At 48.7% G+C, this 18,108-nt stretch overlaps 1 protein-coding gene across 3 annotated transcripts in view; it reads right to left on the bottom strand.

Annotated features, from left to right (window-relative positions):
* Window positions 1-1,928: 1,928 nt before the first annotated feature.
* TTLL9 (tubulin tyrosine ligase like 9) overlaps window positions 1,929-18,108 on the bottom strand; it is a 52,290-nt gene continuing 36,110 nt past the window's right edge. For 2 of the 3 annotated variants that reach the window (XM_081917065.1, XM_081917064.1), the window contains exons 10-14: window positions 17,321-17,379; window positions 14,365-14,561; window positions 9,195-9,308; window positions 4,682-4,803; window positions 1,929-2,506 (exon numbers count right to left, since the gene is read on the bottom strand). In XM_081917065.1, the coding sequence (XP_081773191.1) occupies window positions 2,436-2,506; window positions 4,682-4,803; window positions 9,195-9,308; window positions 14,365-14,561; window positions 17,321-17,379 (563 nt within the window). In that variant the 3' untranslated portion in view covers window positions 1,929-2,435. The remainder of the gene's footprint in view (window positions 2,507-4,681; window positions 4,804-9,194; window positions 9,309-14,364; window positions 14,562-17,320; window positions 17,380-18,108) is intronic. The other variant, XM_081917066.1, reaches the window with a different exon arrangement.

The raw sequence follows: 18,108 nt of genomic DNA on the forward strand, positions 1-18,108 counted from the left end.
GTTGAGATCAGGTTATCTCACTTGAGGGGGTGAATTGCAACTGCAAGTGCTATTCCTGGCTCCACCACCCCTGTGTTGCTCCTGCTGACAGGCTCGAAACTCTATTCTGCTTCTTGAGAAAAAGCCGGGGATTCTCTGTACACAATCCAGTTTCTGTTCAGGGTGGTACCTTGCTACTCAAAACAACTTGGAACCCAAACACTGCAAACCCGGAAGTAAGTGTTCCAGTTTGTGAATTTTTTTCAAAAGCCAAACATGCTCCATTTTGAGTGTCACACTTCCGTTTTGAGTGTTACGCTGAGGTCTGTCTGTTTTTGCTATTTATTTTGCTTTTTTGTTTTTGCGGCTAATTTGTTTTTGTGATTGTTGGGGACCCAGTTCAGCTACTGCTTGATTGTGTGACTGAGGTACATGGTTTATTGCTTTCATTGGTCTCATTAGATAGTAAAATTCATGTTAAATTGCTGTTTTAGGGGTGGTTTCTAAAAGTCTGGAACGGATTAATCCATTTTGCATTACTTTCTATGAGAAAGCGGGCCTCGGTTTTGGAACGCTTTGGTTTTAGAACAGACTTCAGGAACGGATAAAGTTTGAAAACCAAGGTACCACTGCCTGTATATCCAAACTTTAAACTGGAACCGGAGCAAACCCATCTGCTGAAGCCTTGTGCTTTGGTTATGAGATAGAAGAAGAAGAAGAAGAAGAAGAAGAAGAAGAAGAAGAAGAAGAAGAAGAAGAAGAAGAAGAAGAAGAAGAAGAAGAATAGTAGTAGTAGTAGTAGTAGTAGTAGTAGTAGTTTGGATTTGATATCCCGCCTTTCACTCCCTTTAAAGGTAAAGGTACCCCTGCCCGTACGGGCCAGTCTTGACAGACTCTGGGGTTGTGCGCCCATCTCACTTAAGAGGCCAGCGCTGTCCGGAGACACTTCCGGGTCACGTGGCCAGCGTGACATCGCTGCTCTGGCGAGCCAGAGCCGCACACGGAAACGCCGTTTACCTTCCCGCTGGTAAGCGGTCCCTATTTATCTACTTGCACCCGGAGGTGCTTTTGAACTGCTAGGTTGGCAGGCGCTGGGACCGAGCAGCGGGAGCGCACCCCGCCGCAGGGATTCGAACCGCCGACCTTTCGATCGGCAAGTCCTAGGCGCTGAGGCTTTAACCCACAGCGCCACCTGCGACACTCCCTTTAAGGAGTCTCAAAGCAGCTAACATTCTCCTTTCCCTTCCTCCTCCACAACAAACACTCTGTGCGGTGAGTGGGGCTGAGAGACTTCAAAGAAGTGTGACTGGCCCAAGGTCACTCAGCAGCTGCAGGTGGAGGAGTGGAGACAAGAACCCGGTTCCCCAGATTACGAGTCTACTGCTCTTAACCACTACACCACACTGGCTCTCTAAATAGATACGTAAAGGGACCCCTGACCATTAGGTCCAGTCGTGACCGACTCTGGGGTTGCGGCGCTCATCTCGCTTTAACGGCCAGCTTCCGGGTCATGTGGCCAGCATGACTAAGCTGCTTCTGGCGAACCAGAGCAGCGCACAGAAACGCCGTTTACCTTCCCGCCGGACGCAGTGCTTTCGAACTGCTAGGTTGGCAGGAGCTGGGACCGAGCAACGGGAGCTCAGCCCGTCGCGGGGATTCGAACCACCAACCACCTGATCGACAAGTCCTAGGATCTGTGGTTTAACCCACAGCGCCACCCGCGTCCCTCCCAAATAGTTAAATCCTATAACATGGCAGGCTTGTTCTAGACCTGTGAGCTTAGATTCCTTAGGTTTAACTTCATTCCTTATAGCAGTGAGTGTGCAAAAGGGAAGGAAGAGATGCACTCCCAGGGAAACAGTTATCGAGGACCAGCAGGTTGTTCTGTTGTGCTCTGCCTTGCTGCCACCCCATAACATTATTCTCTAGTCAAGAACCAAAGGGACAAGTTTCTGGGTCCTCAGCAGTACTAAGGCATTAATTTTTATTCATGCTTGCTGCAATGCATTTTAGTCAAGGCGGTGGGTCTTTGGGTGGGACGCATCACTCTTTTCAGCCTTGCATGTGGATGGTGCCAGTTGATTTGCTGCAATCAGTTGGCAGAGCAACAGTTGTATTCCTCCCTTGGCTGTCGCCCCCACGGATGCTGTCCATGTTGAGCACTGCTTGAACCTGGCCAGGTGAGTAGTGCACCATCTGCCTGCCCCAAAACACGGTGCAATAGACCCGACTTTGCAACATGCCCAGGTTAAAAGCTGTTCTGTGTCCAGTGCTTGGTCCCTGGGAAAGGGAATCTTCTCAACAGCGTACCTGAAGCTCCCCAAAGTGGAGGAAATCCCTGCAGACACATAACTGAGGCAGGAAAGCCGGCAAGGACCTCACTTCAACTCCAGAGCCCGGACACACACATACACACACACACACTCCGACATCTGACCATTTCTCCGCTGCAATGTTTAAACTTTCTGCTGCGTCTGAAAAGACTTGAAAAGCTGCCTCAGCTGTTTCTTCCTGTCATTGTTGTAGCCTGAAATGAAAGCGATAACAAGGTGTTACATGTGACTTGTCCCCTCCACGGAGCGAGGAGATAATCTGCCTCTCTGGCTGAGCTGTGGTTCAGTCAGTTTGAAAGTGTGCCCCCAGGAAACGCTGCAGGAGCTTCCCGCCCCCACCTTAGTACTACCTGACAGCCTGTGATAGGCGCTGAGACTGATGGAGTTGGAGGTGGGAAGAGAGAGCCGAGTCTCCTCAAGTCAGCATCAAGCAAAGAACGGACCACAACACCGTGATAATCTGTACTGTGTGCCTTTTGGGAAGCTATTCAAGTGAAATGGGTGGTGAAGTTGAGGGTGTTGCGGTGGCTTAAAGCAGCAATGCATAAGGGATTTAAAAAAAAGAAGTATGATAATATCAGTATCATCTCCAAGAATATTGAATGAATCGCCAGCAGCAACTTAAAAGAGCTAGGCTGATTCAGAAACAACTACCTTGAATTAACCTGTCAAGATCTATACCCATAATTCCTGCTCTGGAGGGTAGGACCTGAAGCAATGGATTCAAGTTACAGTCATACCTCGAGTTGAATGTGCTTCAGGTTGAGCGCTTTCGGGTTGCGCTCCGCGGCAACCCGGAAGTAACGGAGCGTGTTACTTCCGGGTTTTGCCGCATGCGCAGACGCTCAAAATTACTTCACGCACATGTGCGGAAGCGGCAAAACGCGACCTGCGCACGTGCAGACACGCCGTCACGTCTTGCATTCCATTCAGGATGCGAACGGGGCTCCGGAATGGATCCCGTTCACATCCCGAGGTACCACTGTACCAGAAAGGAGATTCTGACTATACATCAGGAAGAACTTTCTGACAGTAGGAGCTGTTTGACAGTGGAAGGGTCTCCCTCGGAGGTTGTGGACTCTCCTTGGAGGCTTTTAAGCAGAGGTTGGGTGGTCATTTGTCATGGATGCTTTAGCTGAGATTCCTGCATTGCAGGGGGTGGGACTAGGTGACCCCAGGGAAGGGAAGGTACCAGGAGAAAACACAATTGCTCTATGACTCTATGCCTCAGGATTCTGTCCTCTCCCCCATGCTTTTCAACATCTACATGCAGCCACTGGGAGAGATCATCAGGGCGTTTGGGCTGGGTGTTCATCAGTATGCAGATGATACCCAGCTCTACCTCTCTTTCAAATCAGAACCAGTGAAGGTGGTGAAGGTCCTGTGTGAGTGTCTGGAGGCGGTTTGAGGATGGATGGTGGCTAACAGATTGAGGTTGAATCCTGACAAGAGAGAAGTAATGTTTTTGGGGGACAGGAGGTGGGCGGGTGTGGAGGACTCCCTGGTCCCCAATGGGGTAACTGTGCCCCTGAAGGACCAGGTGCGCAGCCTGGACTCACAGCTGTCCATGGAGGCACAGGTCAATTCTGTGTCCAGGGCAGCTGTTTACCAGCTCCATCTGGTGCACAGGCTGAGACCCTATCTGCCCGCGGACTGTCTCGCCAGAGTGGTGCATGCTCTAGTTATCTCTTGCTTGGACTACTGCAATGCGCTCTATGTGGGGCTACCTTTGAAGGTGACCTGGAAACTACAACTAATCCAGAATGCGGCAGCTAGACTGGTGACTGGGAGTGGCTGCCAAGACCACATAACACCGGTCTTGAAAGACCTACATTGGCTCCCAGTACGTTTCCGAGCACAATTCAAAGTGTTGGTGCTGGCCTTTAAAGCCCTAAACGGCCTCGGTCCAATATAGCTGAAGGAGCATCTCCACCCCCATCGTTCTACCCGGACACTGAGGTCCAGCGCCGAGGGCCTTCTGGCGGTTCCCTCACTGCGAGAAGCCAATTTACAGGGAACCAGGCAGAGGGCCTTCTCGGTAGTGGCGCCCGCCCTGTGGAACTCCCTCCCACCAGATGTCAAAGAGAAGAACAACTACCAGACTTTTAGAAGACATCTGAAGGCAGCCCTGTTTAGCGAAGCTTTTAATGTTTAACAGACTACTGTATTTTTATACTTTGTTGGAAGCCGCCCAGAGTGGCTGGGGAAACCCAGCCAGATGGGCGGGGTATAAATAATATATTATGGTGATGATGATGATCCCAGCCATCCCTCTCCAGTGCTGAGATGGGTTTGACACATCTGGGGGTGGGGAAACAGCAACGCCTGCAGCCCCCACCCTGCCTCTTCAGAGCCACTCGGCTGAATACCTAGGTGGGTGTTTGCAACAAAGCCATTCATGGGTGTGTCCAGATTCCCATCTTCTCTGCTGACGGGACCATCGTTCCAGATTAGGTCAAAGCCTCCAACACGCTTCTCCTTCCCCGTCAACCTGTAGGAGCAAAGGCTTGAGAGTCAATGGCAGGCCTGGATCCTTTGCTCTGCATCTCCCTTCCTGGGATGGATTTGCTCATCCAAGCTCCAGCCTTGGAGGGGCTGTCGAGATGGCAGCGTGGGAGGACAGAGGTGAGTTTAGTGCTTATCCATCTCCTGTACAAGGGCTGCATGCCACTGAGAATTCAGAAAACTGAGAAAGGAATGTAAGCTCTTTTTATATGCAATAACAGCAGCAAGAATATTACTGGCCCAAAAATGGAAGCAAGAAGAACTACCGACGTTTGAAGAATGGAGGATGAAGTTAATGGACTATGCAGAACTAGCTAAACTAACAGGAAGGATTCAAAACAGGCAGGACCAGAAATTCACAGAAGACTGGAGTAAATTTACGGACTATTTGAAAAGTATTTGTGAAGATCAGATGGCGTTTGTAGGTTTGCAAGAAGTTTTGTGAGGAGTATTATTGGAAGTATTGCAAAAATGGAGAATAATAATAATAATAATAATTTATTATTTATACCCCGCCCATCTGGCTGAGTTTCCCCAGCCACTCTGGGCGGCTCCCAATCAGTATTAAAAACAATACAGCATTACATATTAAAAACATCCCTAAACAGGGCTGCCTTAAGATGTCTTCTGAACGTCAGGTAATTCTTTATCTCTTTGACATCTGATGGGAGGGCGTTCCACAGGGCGGGCGCCACTACCGAGAAGGCCCTCTGTCTGGTTCCCTGTAACCTCACTTCTCGCAATGAGGGAACCGCCAGAAGGCCCTCGGCGCTGGATCTCAGTGTCCGGGCTGAACGATGGGGGTGGAGACGCTCCTTCAGGTATACAGGACCGAGGCCGTTTAGGGCTTTAAAGGTCAGCACCAACACTTTGAATTGTGCTCGGAAACGTACTGGGAGCCAATGCAGATCTCTCAGAACCGGTGTTATGTGGTCCCGGCGGCCACTCCCAGTTACCAGTCTAGCTGCCGCATTCTGGATTAATTGCAGTTTCCGGGTCACCTTCAAAGGTAGCCCCACGTAGAGTGCATTGCAGTAGTCCAAGCGGGAGATAACTAGAGCATGCACCACTCTGGCGAGACAGTCTGCGGGGAGGTAGGGTCTAAGCCTGCGTACCAGGTGGAGCTGGTAGACAGCTGCCCTGGACACAGAGTTAATCTGCGCCTCCATGGACAGCTGTGAGTCCAAAATGACTCCCAGGCTGCGCACCTGGTCCTTCAGGGGCACAGTTACCCCATTCAGGACCAGGGAATCCTCCACACCTGCCCGCCTCCTGTCCCCCAAAAACAGTACTTCTGTCTTGTCAGGATTCAACCTCAATCTGTTAGCCGCCATCCAACCTCCAACCGCCTCCAGGCACTCACACAGGACCTTCACCGCCTTCACTGGTTCTGATTTAAAGGAGAGGTAGAGCTGGGTGTCATCTGCATACTGATGAACACCCAGTCCAAACCCCCTGATGATCTCTCCCAGCGGCTTCATATAGATATTAAAAAGCATGGGGGAGAGGACAGAACCCTGAGGCACCCCACAAGTGAGAGCCCAGGGGTCTGAACACTCACCCCCCACCACCACCTTCTGGACACGGCCCAGGAGGAAGGAGCGGAACCACTGTATAACAGTGCCCCCAGCTCCCAGCCCCTCTAGACGGTCCAGAAGGATGTTATGGTCGATGGTGTCAAAGGCCGCTGAGAGATCCAGCAGAACTAGGAAACAGCTCTCACCTTTGTCCCTAGCCCGCCGGAGATCATCAACCAGCGCGACCAAGGCAGTTTCAGTCCCATGGTGAGGCCTGAATCCCGATTGGAAGGGATCCAAATGGTCCGTTTCCTCCAGGCGTGCTTGGAGTTGTTCAGCAACCACCCGCTCAATCACCTTGCCCAAGAATGGCAGATTTGAGACTGGGCGATAGTTGGCCAAATTGGTCGGGTCTAAAGATGTTTTTTTAAGAAGCGGTTTAATGACCGCCTCTTTCAGCGGGTCTGGGAAGGCTCCCTCACAGAGAGAAGCATTCACCACCCCGCAGAGCCCATCGCCCAGCCCTTCCCGGCTCGCTTTTATCAGCCAGGATGGGCAAGGATCAAGGAGACAGGTGGTCGGTTTCACTCGTCCAAGCAGCCTGTCCACATCCTCGGAAGTAACAGATTGGAATTGATCCCATGTAACAGGACCAGACAGAACTCTAGCACTCTCCCGCCCTGGCCCTGCTCCCACGGTGGAGTCTACCTCCTTCTGAATCTGAGCGATTTTATCTGCAAAAAACTTTGCAAAAGCATTGCAGGAGATCTTGGGGTCCCTACCAGGCCCCGGTGGTACAGGTGGTTCTGATAGATTGCGAACCACCTGAAAAAGTCTCCTGCTGCTGTTTTCTGCAGATGCAATGGAGGCGGTGAAGAAGGCCCTCTTCGCCGTCGCCATTGCCACTTGGTAGGCTCGACGTTGAGCTCTAACCCGTGTCCGGTCTGATTCAGAATGAGTTTTCCGCCACCGGCGCTCTAGCCGTCTCAACGATTGTTTCATCACCCTCAGCTCCGGGGAAAACCACGGGGCTGTCCGGGCTCCCTGCAGTCGGAGAGGGCGCTTCGGAGCCAGACAGTCAATAGCCCTGGTTAACTCCGCATTCCAGCGGGCCACCAGGGAATCAGCTGAAAGGCCATCAACTTGGGATAGAGCATCCCCTACCACTCTCTGGAAGCCAATTGGATCCATTAAGTGGCGGGGGCGGACCATCCGAATCGGAAGGGGGAGGATGGTTTGTTAAGAGATGTAAAGGCAATATAAAGTTAAGAAATGCATAAGAAGCGGTTAAAACGGTGGATCATCAGAGGTGCTGATGGTAGTCTAAAAAGATTGTATAAGTGATAAGTTTTGTGGTACATTTTATAATTTATATGTTAAAATAAATAAAATTTGTGTGTGTGTGTGTGTGTGTGTGTGTGTGTGTGTGTGTATGAGAGAATTCAGAAAACTGCTTCTGGTGATCACCTTAGAACAGAGCGATCCACCTGGTTTATTGACCCAGTGCTTTCCTGGCAAGGTGTGTTGGCATATATCGTCTTCCTTAATTGCCCCGAGTCTTTTAAAGGGAGTGGATTAGGAACACAAATAAACTTTGCTTCGGCTGCCCGGTTATTAATTGCATTGAACTGGAAAGGGGGAAAAGTACCAACAGTAAGGGAGTGGCAGAATAAGTTATTAGACTATGCAGAATTGGCACAATTGACAGATAGATTAAGGGGAAATACAAAACAATCATTCACGCAAAAAATGGGATATGTTTAAGAAATGCCTACAAAAATATAACAATGACATAACATCTATGGCAGAGTTTGAATGACCCTTGTGTAACTTAAATACTACTAAGCAAGGGAAAACGGTACGATATGTTATACGAAAGTACTAGAAACTATAGTAAGAGTAAGTTAAGAAGTATAAGTACATTCAATGTTGTAAATGTAATTTACATCGGGAAATGACCAGAAGTCTGTTTTCATATAATTTAGTTTACTGGATTTTTATTTTGGTTCATTTTTGTTTAGTTAGAAATTATAAGAAAAGGGCATGTACAAATACAAGTTTAAATCGATATTTAATGGCATAATTATTTAAGGCTGTACATGTACCTAAGATTGTGTATGGATGTCAATTAATAATAATAAAATTTATTTTAAAACAAATAAGCTTTGCTTCAAGAGGAATCCAGGAAGAAGTTCCTGAAAAAGGAGGTTGGAGAGACTGAGTAGGACTGGGTGGTTTTGCAGAAAGATGGTCGACACAGGAAAACAAGTGGTTTGAAACATCTCCCATGAACTTCCACTTGGCCTTGATGCACTGCATAAGATTAAGTGTTGCAGCACTTGAGAATGCAGGAAAACAGTGGGAGTCGTAAGCCGTGCACATGTCTTGCTGCTTATTTCCATAGGGCAAAGACTCCTGCTGCACCCTCAGGTGGATCGACAGTGGGGAAGGCACATTATAAAGGTTAGCAGAGCCAACTGAGAGTCCCATGGACTGCAAGAAGATCAAACCTCTCCATTCTGAAGGAAATCAGCCCTGAGTGCTCACTGGAAGGACAGATCCTGAAGCTGAGGCTTCAGTACTTTGTCCACCTCATGAGAAGAGAAGACTCCCTGGAAAAGACCCTGATGTTGGGAAAGATGGAGGGCACAAGGAGAAGGGGACGACAGAGGAGGAGATGGTTGGACAGTGTTCTCGAAGCTACCAGCATGAGTTTGACCAGACTGAGGGAGGCAGTTGAAGACAGGAGTGCCTGGTGTGCTCTGGTCCAGGGGGTCACGAAGAGGCGGACACGACTAAACAACAACAGAGCCAGCTGAAATGACAGGCACGAGGCACACACGCTAAGTGCTCTACTCACCTGCCCTCCATGTCCACTATGTTCAAGGTGTCCTCCAGAAGATGGGTCTTGAGTTCATAGTCCTCCTGGCTGCTGGCCGTGAGGGAGGGGGAAGCATTAACTTCGAGAAGCCACCTGCCAAGGACAGCAAAAGAGAGCAATGAGGGCTGGAAGGGGCTGAGAGCCAGTGTGGTGTGGTGGTTAAGAGCGCTAGACTCGTAATCTGGGGAACCGGGTTTGCATCTCCGCTCCTCCACATGCAGCTGCTGGGTGACCTTGGGCCAGTCACACTTCTCTGAAGTCTCTTAGCCCCATTCACCTCACAGAGTGTTTGTTGTGGGGCAGGAAGGCAAGGAGAATGTGAGCCGCTTTGAGACTCCTTAGGGTAGTGATAAAGTGAGATATCAAATCCAAACTCCTACTCCTCCTCCTCCTCCTCCTCCTCTTCTTCTTCTTCTTCTGCTTCTGCTTCTGCTTCTTCTGCTTCTTTGTGTGCTTAATGCAGCTGGAACTAAGGAGATTGAACTTGTGGCTTGTCTTTTCATCGTGGATCTGTGTGGTTTGGTGAAGGGGAGGCAGTTCACCGATGCAAAACTGCCCTGTGGAGGCAGACTGGTTCATACGGGTGCGAGAGGTGCATTCCTTTCTCCTCCTGTGATGAGGCTGCATTTTAATGTTTCAATGTTGTATTATAATCTTGTTTTTAAGTTGTATTCATTCAACTTGTTTTTATTATTGCTTGTTAGCCACCCGGAGCCCGGCCTCGGCTGGGGAGGGCGGGGTATAAATAAAAATTATTATTATTATTATTATTATTATTATTATTATTATTATTATTAGATGAATCATGCAGAATCCTGCTTCATTCGTCGGCCAGCCTGCTCTCTTTGAGGAAGTGTCCCCATGAGGAGAAAGTAAAGGGGTGGATCTGAGCACGCTACCAGGCTGTGCTATTTGTGCCATCGGTGGCTTGTAGGGGAAGAAAGTTTGGGGCTTTCCCCAAAAACATTGCCAACTGCTTCATCCCATTGCACTGAATGGGACTACTGAGAATTCGGCCCCTTCTAACCTCCATAGACCCTCCCTGGATTCTTCTGCTTGGTCATAGAAGAAGAAGAGAAGAGTTTGGACTTGATATCCCGCCTTTCACTCCCCTTAAGGAGTCTCAAAGCAGCTAACAAAATCCTTTCCCTTCCTCCTGCACAGCAAACACTCTGTATACCTGAAAGAGCGTCTCCACCCCCATTATTCTGCCCAGACGCTGAGGTCCAGCACCGAGGGCCTTCTGGCGGTTCCCTCACTGTGAGAGGCAAAGCTACGGGGAACCAGGCAGAGGGCTTTCTCGGTGGTGGCGCCCGCCCTGTGGAATGCCCTCCCATCAGATGTCAAAGAGATAAACAACTACCTGACATTTAGAAGACATCTGAAGGCAGCCCTGATCAGGGAAGTTTTTAACATGTGACATTTTAATGTATTTTTTATCTTTGTTGGAAGCTGCCCAGAGTGGCTGGGGAAACTCAGCCAGATGGGCGGGCTACAAATAATAAATTATTATTATTGTTATTATTATCTGTGAGGTGAGTGGGGCTGAGAGACTTCAGAGAAGTGTGACGAGCCCAAGGTCACCCAGCAGCTGCATGTGGAGAAGCGGGAAAGCGAACCCGGTTCACCAGAGTAGGAGTCCACCGCTCTTAACCACTACACCACGCTGGCTCTCATAATACAGTGGGCACAATGTACATGCTAAAGGGCTGTCGAGATGGGCAGAAAAGACTGGCCCGCTCTCCTCCGTTGGCTTCTTCATCTTCCATTGCCCGCCATATCTCTTCCCGCTTCCATCCATCCTTGAGGTCAATGCCTTAAGTGGAGGAATATTCTGTCCCGTGCAACTCAAGGAGCGGCAGTAAGATCCAAGCCAGAACCTATCTCAGCCTTCGCCAACCTGGTGCCTTCCAGTTGTTTTGGAGTACAGCTCATCAGTGGCGGTCCCAAACATCTGGGTGGTACTAGGTTAGTGAAGGCTGCCCTATCCCTGTTGACTTGCCCTGGGTTCCGTTCCCTAGTCTATGCTAACTGCGTTTTGAAGGTGGCTGGCACCCATCTCTCTATAGAGGCAAGGAATGCACCTCCTCTCCTGGGTGCAAGCCTGGGCAGGGTATATATGGAGGTCCTAGGCTGCCCAGAGAAGACTCCCCTATTAGCCTTGCTGATGCAATAAATCTGGCAGCAGCCTGGTTGCAGTTGCAGCAAGGTGCCATTGAACCATGGCCACAGTCAGGATTTTTTTTGGGGTGGGGAGGGAAGAACTTTTGTTAGGGGGGCAGAAGTGACCTGATTGGTCAGTTAGTTAAGTATTTCTATCGTTTCACTTGGTCTAGGGGAGGAGCAGCAGTGGTAATAATAATAATAATAATAATAATAATAATAATAATAATAATAATAATATTTATACCCCGCCCATCTGGCCTGGTTTCCCCAGCCACTCTGGGCGACTCCCAACAGAATACAGTGGTACCTCTGGTTGTGAATGGGATCCGTCCCGTAGTCCCATTCGCAACATGAGCAGAACGCAACCCGCATCTGTGGGTCGCGGTTTGCCGTGTCTGCGCAATGCGCGTGACATCATTTTGCGCGCCTGCGTGAGCCGTGAATCCCAGAAGTAACCCTTTCCGGTCCTTCCGGGGCGCCGCAGGACGCAACCTAAAAAAACGAATCATGAAGAAAACGCAACACGAGGCATGGCTGCACAATAAAACATCAAACGTTAAAAACTTCCCAAAACAGAGCTACCCTGGTGTGGAACGCCCTCCCACCAGATGTCAAAGAGAAAAATAAACTAGGTGTGTCTTGTGGTCTGGTGCGTCTTATAGAGCGAAAAATACGGTAACTACCAGACTTTTAGAAGACATCTGAAGGCAGCCCTGTTTAGGGAAGCTTTTAATGTTTAATAGGTTATTGTATTTTAGTGTTCTGTTGGAAGCCGCCCAGAGTGGCTGGGGAAACCCAGCCAGATGGGCGGGGTATAAATAATAAATTATTATTATTATTATTATTATTATTATTATTATTATTATTCCCGTTCTCAATGAATCCTGGGAGTTTTAGGACCAGAGTCTTGCTTCTTCTAGATGGGCTACCTTCCTAGGTAAGTCAGCCCCATTTGCCCCAGACTTTTGGAAACCTGGGTGCAAATTTCCACCCAAAGGCTTTGGGAAAGAGCCAGCCGGATAAAGCGAAGAAGCTGGGCTACAGTCCTCTAACTGCAAGGCCCCGGGATTTGCTACTCAGTCTCTGTCGAGTGCCGAGGGAGGCAGGCTCCATGTTCTTCTGAGCGCGTCAGACAATGCAGAGTCGCTGCTCCAGACGGTGGCTGCCTGGCGTCTGCTTATCGGCTCCTTTTAAATAAAGCTGTCCCCAGGGTTGTGGCAGAGACATTGGAGCAATGCTGACAAGCCACCAAGGTGCTAATTGAACCAGCAGCCACAGCAGAGGCAGGGAGGAGGGGGGCAAGGCCAAGAGGGCAGAGCCGGAAAGGAGAGTGGCAGGTCTGAAATTGATTGTGCCAGATTTCCTTGCCAAGGGTGGAGGGGAAACATGGCTGGGCAGGTGAGAGGATGGCTAGAGGCTAGAATGGCGAGAAGAGGCACAATCCTGGCTTGCTGACCTCTTCTCCCTTTGGAGAATGTAAGGGAATGGCAAGAAGCAAAGGTTCCCCTCCAACGACATTTGCCCCTGCAAACGAAAATTGGATTTAAACCAGTTTCAATTTCCCCCAACCCACCCGAGACTTACTGCATTGTGAGAAAACTGAGAATTCTGTTAAAGAGTCCTATTCCCTACGGATCTACGCTTTCCCCTCGGAATACAGCAGTTAAGACAGCCAACGGCCATAATTCAATATCCACCTATGTGGGGGAACCCCCCCCCCCCGCGAAACCCATTGGGACTTCCTTCCGAGTAGGCATGGATAGGATTGTGTTGAAAACTCTGTAGGCAAAGGCGTGCTCTGAATCGGCCTTCCCCAACTTGGTGCCCTCCAAATGTTGTCGTGTTGCAGGAATTTATGTATAGCTTGGGGGGGGGGGTTGCCCCTCCAGCAGATATCATGCACATGCAGCCCACTACCAAAACCAGCACAATCACTTTTGTGACTTTTGTGATTTGTCCCCACAAAACACTTCATTGCAGTTTCTTCCTATCTATTCAAAGGGCCTTTGCTGCACGATACCAAATGTAAGAATTCACTGATAAATGTCTCTATGTACTGGCTCACTGGAAAACATCAGCAATTCATATGGGCATGTGAGCTCAGCTACTCAGCAGCCCCTCTGCCTGAGTGATAATCCCTGGCATCCTGATACCTGAGTGCCATTCCAGAAATAACAAACCCAGATGAAGACAAAAGGGTGGGATTAACTTGGCTGGGAAACAGAGAAATGTAAATGTCTCTTTTGTTACACTTGATGGGTGTTTGGTGGAGGGCAAGGGGAACCATGGGGCAGGGTCCAGGATGCTCAGATTACTACCACCAGACCTCCCCTTTCATGATGTAACCATGATGTATGAATGATGTAGTTTTGGGGGGGTGAAACATGGGGATTAGCAGCTAATAAAACTTTGGGGGCTCTTTTGTTTGGGGCTTCCATCTTGTTCCACCTTGTGGTAGGTGGGAGTCCTGTCGCGACAGTCTTCAATCAAGACCAAGCCTACTGGCTGCTGTTTTGCTCTGGTATTCCTGGCTGGTGTCCTTGTTTTTTGTCCAAGGCAGCCTTCAGATACCTCCGTTAAGAGTTGGGACTCCCAGTTCCCAGAAGCCAGTGCAGCAAATGGTCAGACATGATGGGAGTTGTAGTCTAGAACATCTGGAGGGCACCAGGTCGCAGAAGGCTGCTCTTAACCATCCTTCCACTTTGGTTATCTGAATCCACTATGTGGCGGCCCTGTTGTGTGATATTGGAAAGAGCCACATAACAGGATATTGGGAGCAGGCAAGATACCTATGAACCCTTAAAAAATCTCCTGTTCCCAACGCCTTGCAATCTTTCTTTCCTTCCCTTGAACTGTTTGCTGCCCAGCCAGCCCTTCCAGTTCCTGCTGACTCTCCTTTTCCTCCTCATCCTCTTCTGATCCAGAGCAACTGAGCTACCTCCCTTCCCTTGGGAGTATCCTCTGACCCTCTCCCCCGCCTTACGGCTTGAGGTCTTGGTCGATCAGGATATCGTAGCCGTAGAGCTCAAAGCAGTGCTTGTCGCTGATGATGACTTTCTGGACGCTCTGCAGGCTCTTGATGAAAATGTTGTCCATCTCGGCGAAGAGGTTCTCCACGGCTTCCGCCCCGTGCTTGGCCGTCAGGTAGAGTCGGAACTTCTGGATCATCCACTTGCAGCCCTGCCAACAAAGAGGTTGCACAAAACAAATGAAATACAGTGGCACCTCGGGTTAAGTACTTAATTCATTCCGGAGGTCCGTACTTGACCTGAAACTGTTCTTAACCTGAAGCACCTCTTTAGCTAATGGGGCCTCCTGCTGCTGCCGCGCCGCCGGAGCCCGATTTCTGTTCTCATCCTGAAGCAAAGTTCTTAACCTGAAACACTATTTCTGGGTTAGCGGAGTCTAACCTGAAGCGTATGTAACCTGAAGCATCTGTAACCCGAGGTACCACTGTACCGTGAAAATCCCTGAAACGAGAAGTAATCGACTAGAAATATTATCTTATGAAAATAAACTAAATAATAAAAATCAAAGAGTTTAAGGGAGGGAAAAATCTAAAACAGCTTATCTTGTATTCCTTTCTTTGAATTTGTGCCATTTAGGTTTTTTATACCTTTTTGTAAAGGCAACACTAGAATTTTCACAGCTGAGTCCCCCAACTCTTTACTACTGGGCTTTGCTTCCTTCAAGTTGGGCTTTGTTTAAAACTTGCCATTTAGGTTTCCAAACCTTTTTTGTAAATTCAATATTAGAAATTGTACCTTTGAGTCCTCAGTCCTTTATTGCTACGCTTTGCTTCACCTAGGTCGGCCCAGGATTATAAATATTTCAGAATTTTTGGGAGTTCTACCCCCTTCTTGTGAATTTTGGTCATTTAAGGTTTATGATTTTTCTATTTCCTTCTGAGGAAACTGAATAGTTCAGGGAAACGAGGTTTGTAGCCAGCATCCCGTTAAGGCTTCGTTCTGTTTTAGGTTTTTCTCATTTCCCCCTTAAACTCTTTGTTTTTTATTACTGAGTTTATTTTCATAAGATAATATTTCTGGTCAATTACTTCTCGTTGCAGGGATTTTCGCGGTATTTCATTTGTTTTGTGCAATTTCTCGGTTCTTTGACTGTCTTTTTTCTACTGACTGCCAACAAAGAGGTGGGTTTGGGCTGGGGAGACTCAAGTTCAAATCTCCACTCATCCCCTGCCTCTCAGTTTACCCTACCTCTCAAGATTGCTAAGAGACCAAAAGAGATCAACTGTCGCTCTGAGCTCCGTGGATAAAGGGTGAGCCATAAACGAGATCGATAGAATGGACACAGGCCAAAACAGCCAAGAGTGGCAGTGGCAGCTGCTGATAAAAACCCAACTGGACATCTAGAGTTCTTGGTTTTTTAGAACAGATGGGGTACTCCATTTATATCACAAGAATGTTTCCATGAGGCTGGTAGCCCAGCAGCTGGTGGGACGGCAGTAATGTCAAGTACCTTACAGGAACAGCATGGTACTGAGGCAATCCCCGCACCTAAAGTATTGCGTTCGGAGTGGGGAACCTCAGGCCCAGAAGCAGAGTGTGTCTCCCCATGCCTCTTCAACTGGCCCTTGGGTAGGGCTGGGCAATCTCTGGTTTTCAACATCGCGATATATCTATCACCAGCTAAACATTGTGATATCATGATGTCTGAAATAGGGAGGGAGCTGTGTAGAGGCACTGACTGGCTTCACGTGCCCCCCCCCCACAGTGATTTTTGCACGGATTCAAAATATATTGCCAGGTCAAAAAGTATGAAACTGATTTCATGAAATCAACTTCAAACTGGTTTTGGGCAATAGATCGATGTATTGGTGCCTGGTGCCTTCATTATACACCTGGGGAGAGCATTCGACAGATGGGGAGCCACTGCAGAGGAGGCCCCGTTCTCGTGTTGCCACCCTCGAGGAGGAGGCACATGAAATGAAAGGAGGGTCTCAGAAAATGATCTCAGGTTCTGGGTAAGTTCATATGAAAAAAGGCAGTCCTTGAGGTTTCCCGTTCTCCCAGCCATGGAGGTGGTTTCAAAGTGTCCTATGTACCTCCCCTGGAGTGAAACCCACCCTCAATTCATTTTGAAGTAACTTGGACTGATTCAGTTTTAGTTGGGCAAAGCTCATGTTACCAACACACTTTCTTTCCTTGCCTGGTTTCCAGAGGAGTTTTGCAATTGTTTTTAAATCCCTGAAGCTTTTTAAAAAAGCAAAGCTGGCAGACATACACATCACTTTAAATGTCCATGTGCCATTTTTGAACAGCCCACCTGATAGCGAGAGGAGGGGAAAGAATTGAGGCCAAACTTTGCATTTGGCTTACTGTATGTGCAGGGACATGGGTCGCACTGTGGGTTAAACCACAGAGCCTAGGACTTGCCAATCAGAAGGTCGGTGGTTCGAATCCCAGCGATGGGGTGAGCTCCCGTCGCTCGGTCCCTCTCCTGCCAACCTAGCAGTTCGAAAGCACATCAAAGCGCAAGTAGATAAATAGGTACCACTCTGGCGGGAAGGTAAACGGCATTTCCATGTGCTGCTCTGGTTCGCCAGAAGTGGCTTAGTCCTGCTGGCCACATGACCCGGAAGCTGTAGTCCGGCTCCTTCGGCCAATAAAGCGAGATGAGCGCCGTTGCCCCAGAGTCGCCCACAACTGGATCTAATGGTCAGGGGCCCCTTTACCTTTACCTATGTGCAGGGCAAGTTGTAAAAACAGGGTGAAGTGGCACCCCCAAAATGCAGAACCCAAAGGGGCTACAGTTAAAATGTTTCCTCTATCTTGACTCTTAACCCATTGGCCTTCCTGCTACAGCCACTCCTTGGGTGAGGATTTGAAGTGTGAACTCCCTCATCCCCCAGCCAAACCACCCCGGCCCCTGAAACAGAAGGGTTTGGGTACCTGGGTTGCTGGGCCCTCATTCCTCACCTTTTCGGGGTCGTAGTCAGGGGCTGTCTTCTGCACGGCTACATTTGTCAGGTGAACATCTGGCATGAGGCGGGAGGTAAGGATGATATGAAAGCAAAGAGATGCTCCCTGAATCCAAAATATGAACCTGGCTCCCAAAACAGCTTCCCTTTGCCCTGGCTACTCAGTTCATCTATCCTCCTGCCCATGGGGTTGCCATGGGGATTAAATGGGGAGGCAGAGCACCATGCATGCCAGCTTGAACTCCTTGGAGGAAAAGTTAGGACTCAGCTACATCAGCCATGTTGCAACGCTATAACTTTGTTATAAACATGCAACACCAGATGGCGATGTAGAGCACAAAACTTTGCCTATGTGATTTTACATACAGTTTTTTTCCTTTCGTTATAACCATTTAATTTATGACTTATTTATAGCGGGTTTTTCTTGTGGGTAGATCCCGTCTTAGTGACTGAATGGGTTAAGATCACAGAGTTAAATTCCTAGACTCAGCTACGTAGGTCACGCCCACTCCTCTCCAGTGAGGGAGGAAGTGAAGCCTTCTCTTCCTGTTCTCTCACTCTCTCTGCATCATGTGACTGACCAAGGAAGACATGCCTAAGCAAGTGCCAAACTTAGAGCACGTGTTTGACACTATCTTTCCACTTTCTACCCAAGATTATTCTGCCTGTGTTCTCTTTGCTGCTGCTTGGACAAATGCATGAATCTGACCTACGGAATGTTTTGTAAGTAAATAATTTTAAACTTACTTAGCAGTGTGTGGTCTGTTCATTGCAAACGCGGTAGAA

The sequence above is a fragment of the Podarcis melisellensis genome (genome assembly GCF_964234715.1).
Source record: "Podarcis melisellensis genome assembly, chromosome: 6".
NCBI lineage: Eukaryota > Metazoa > Chordata > Lepidosauria > Squamata > Lacertidae > Podarcis > Podarcis melisellensis.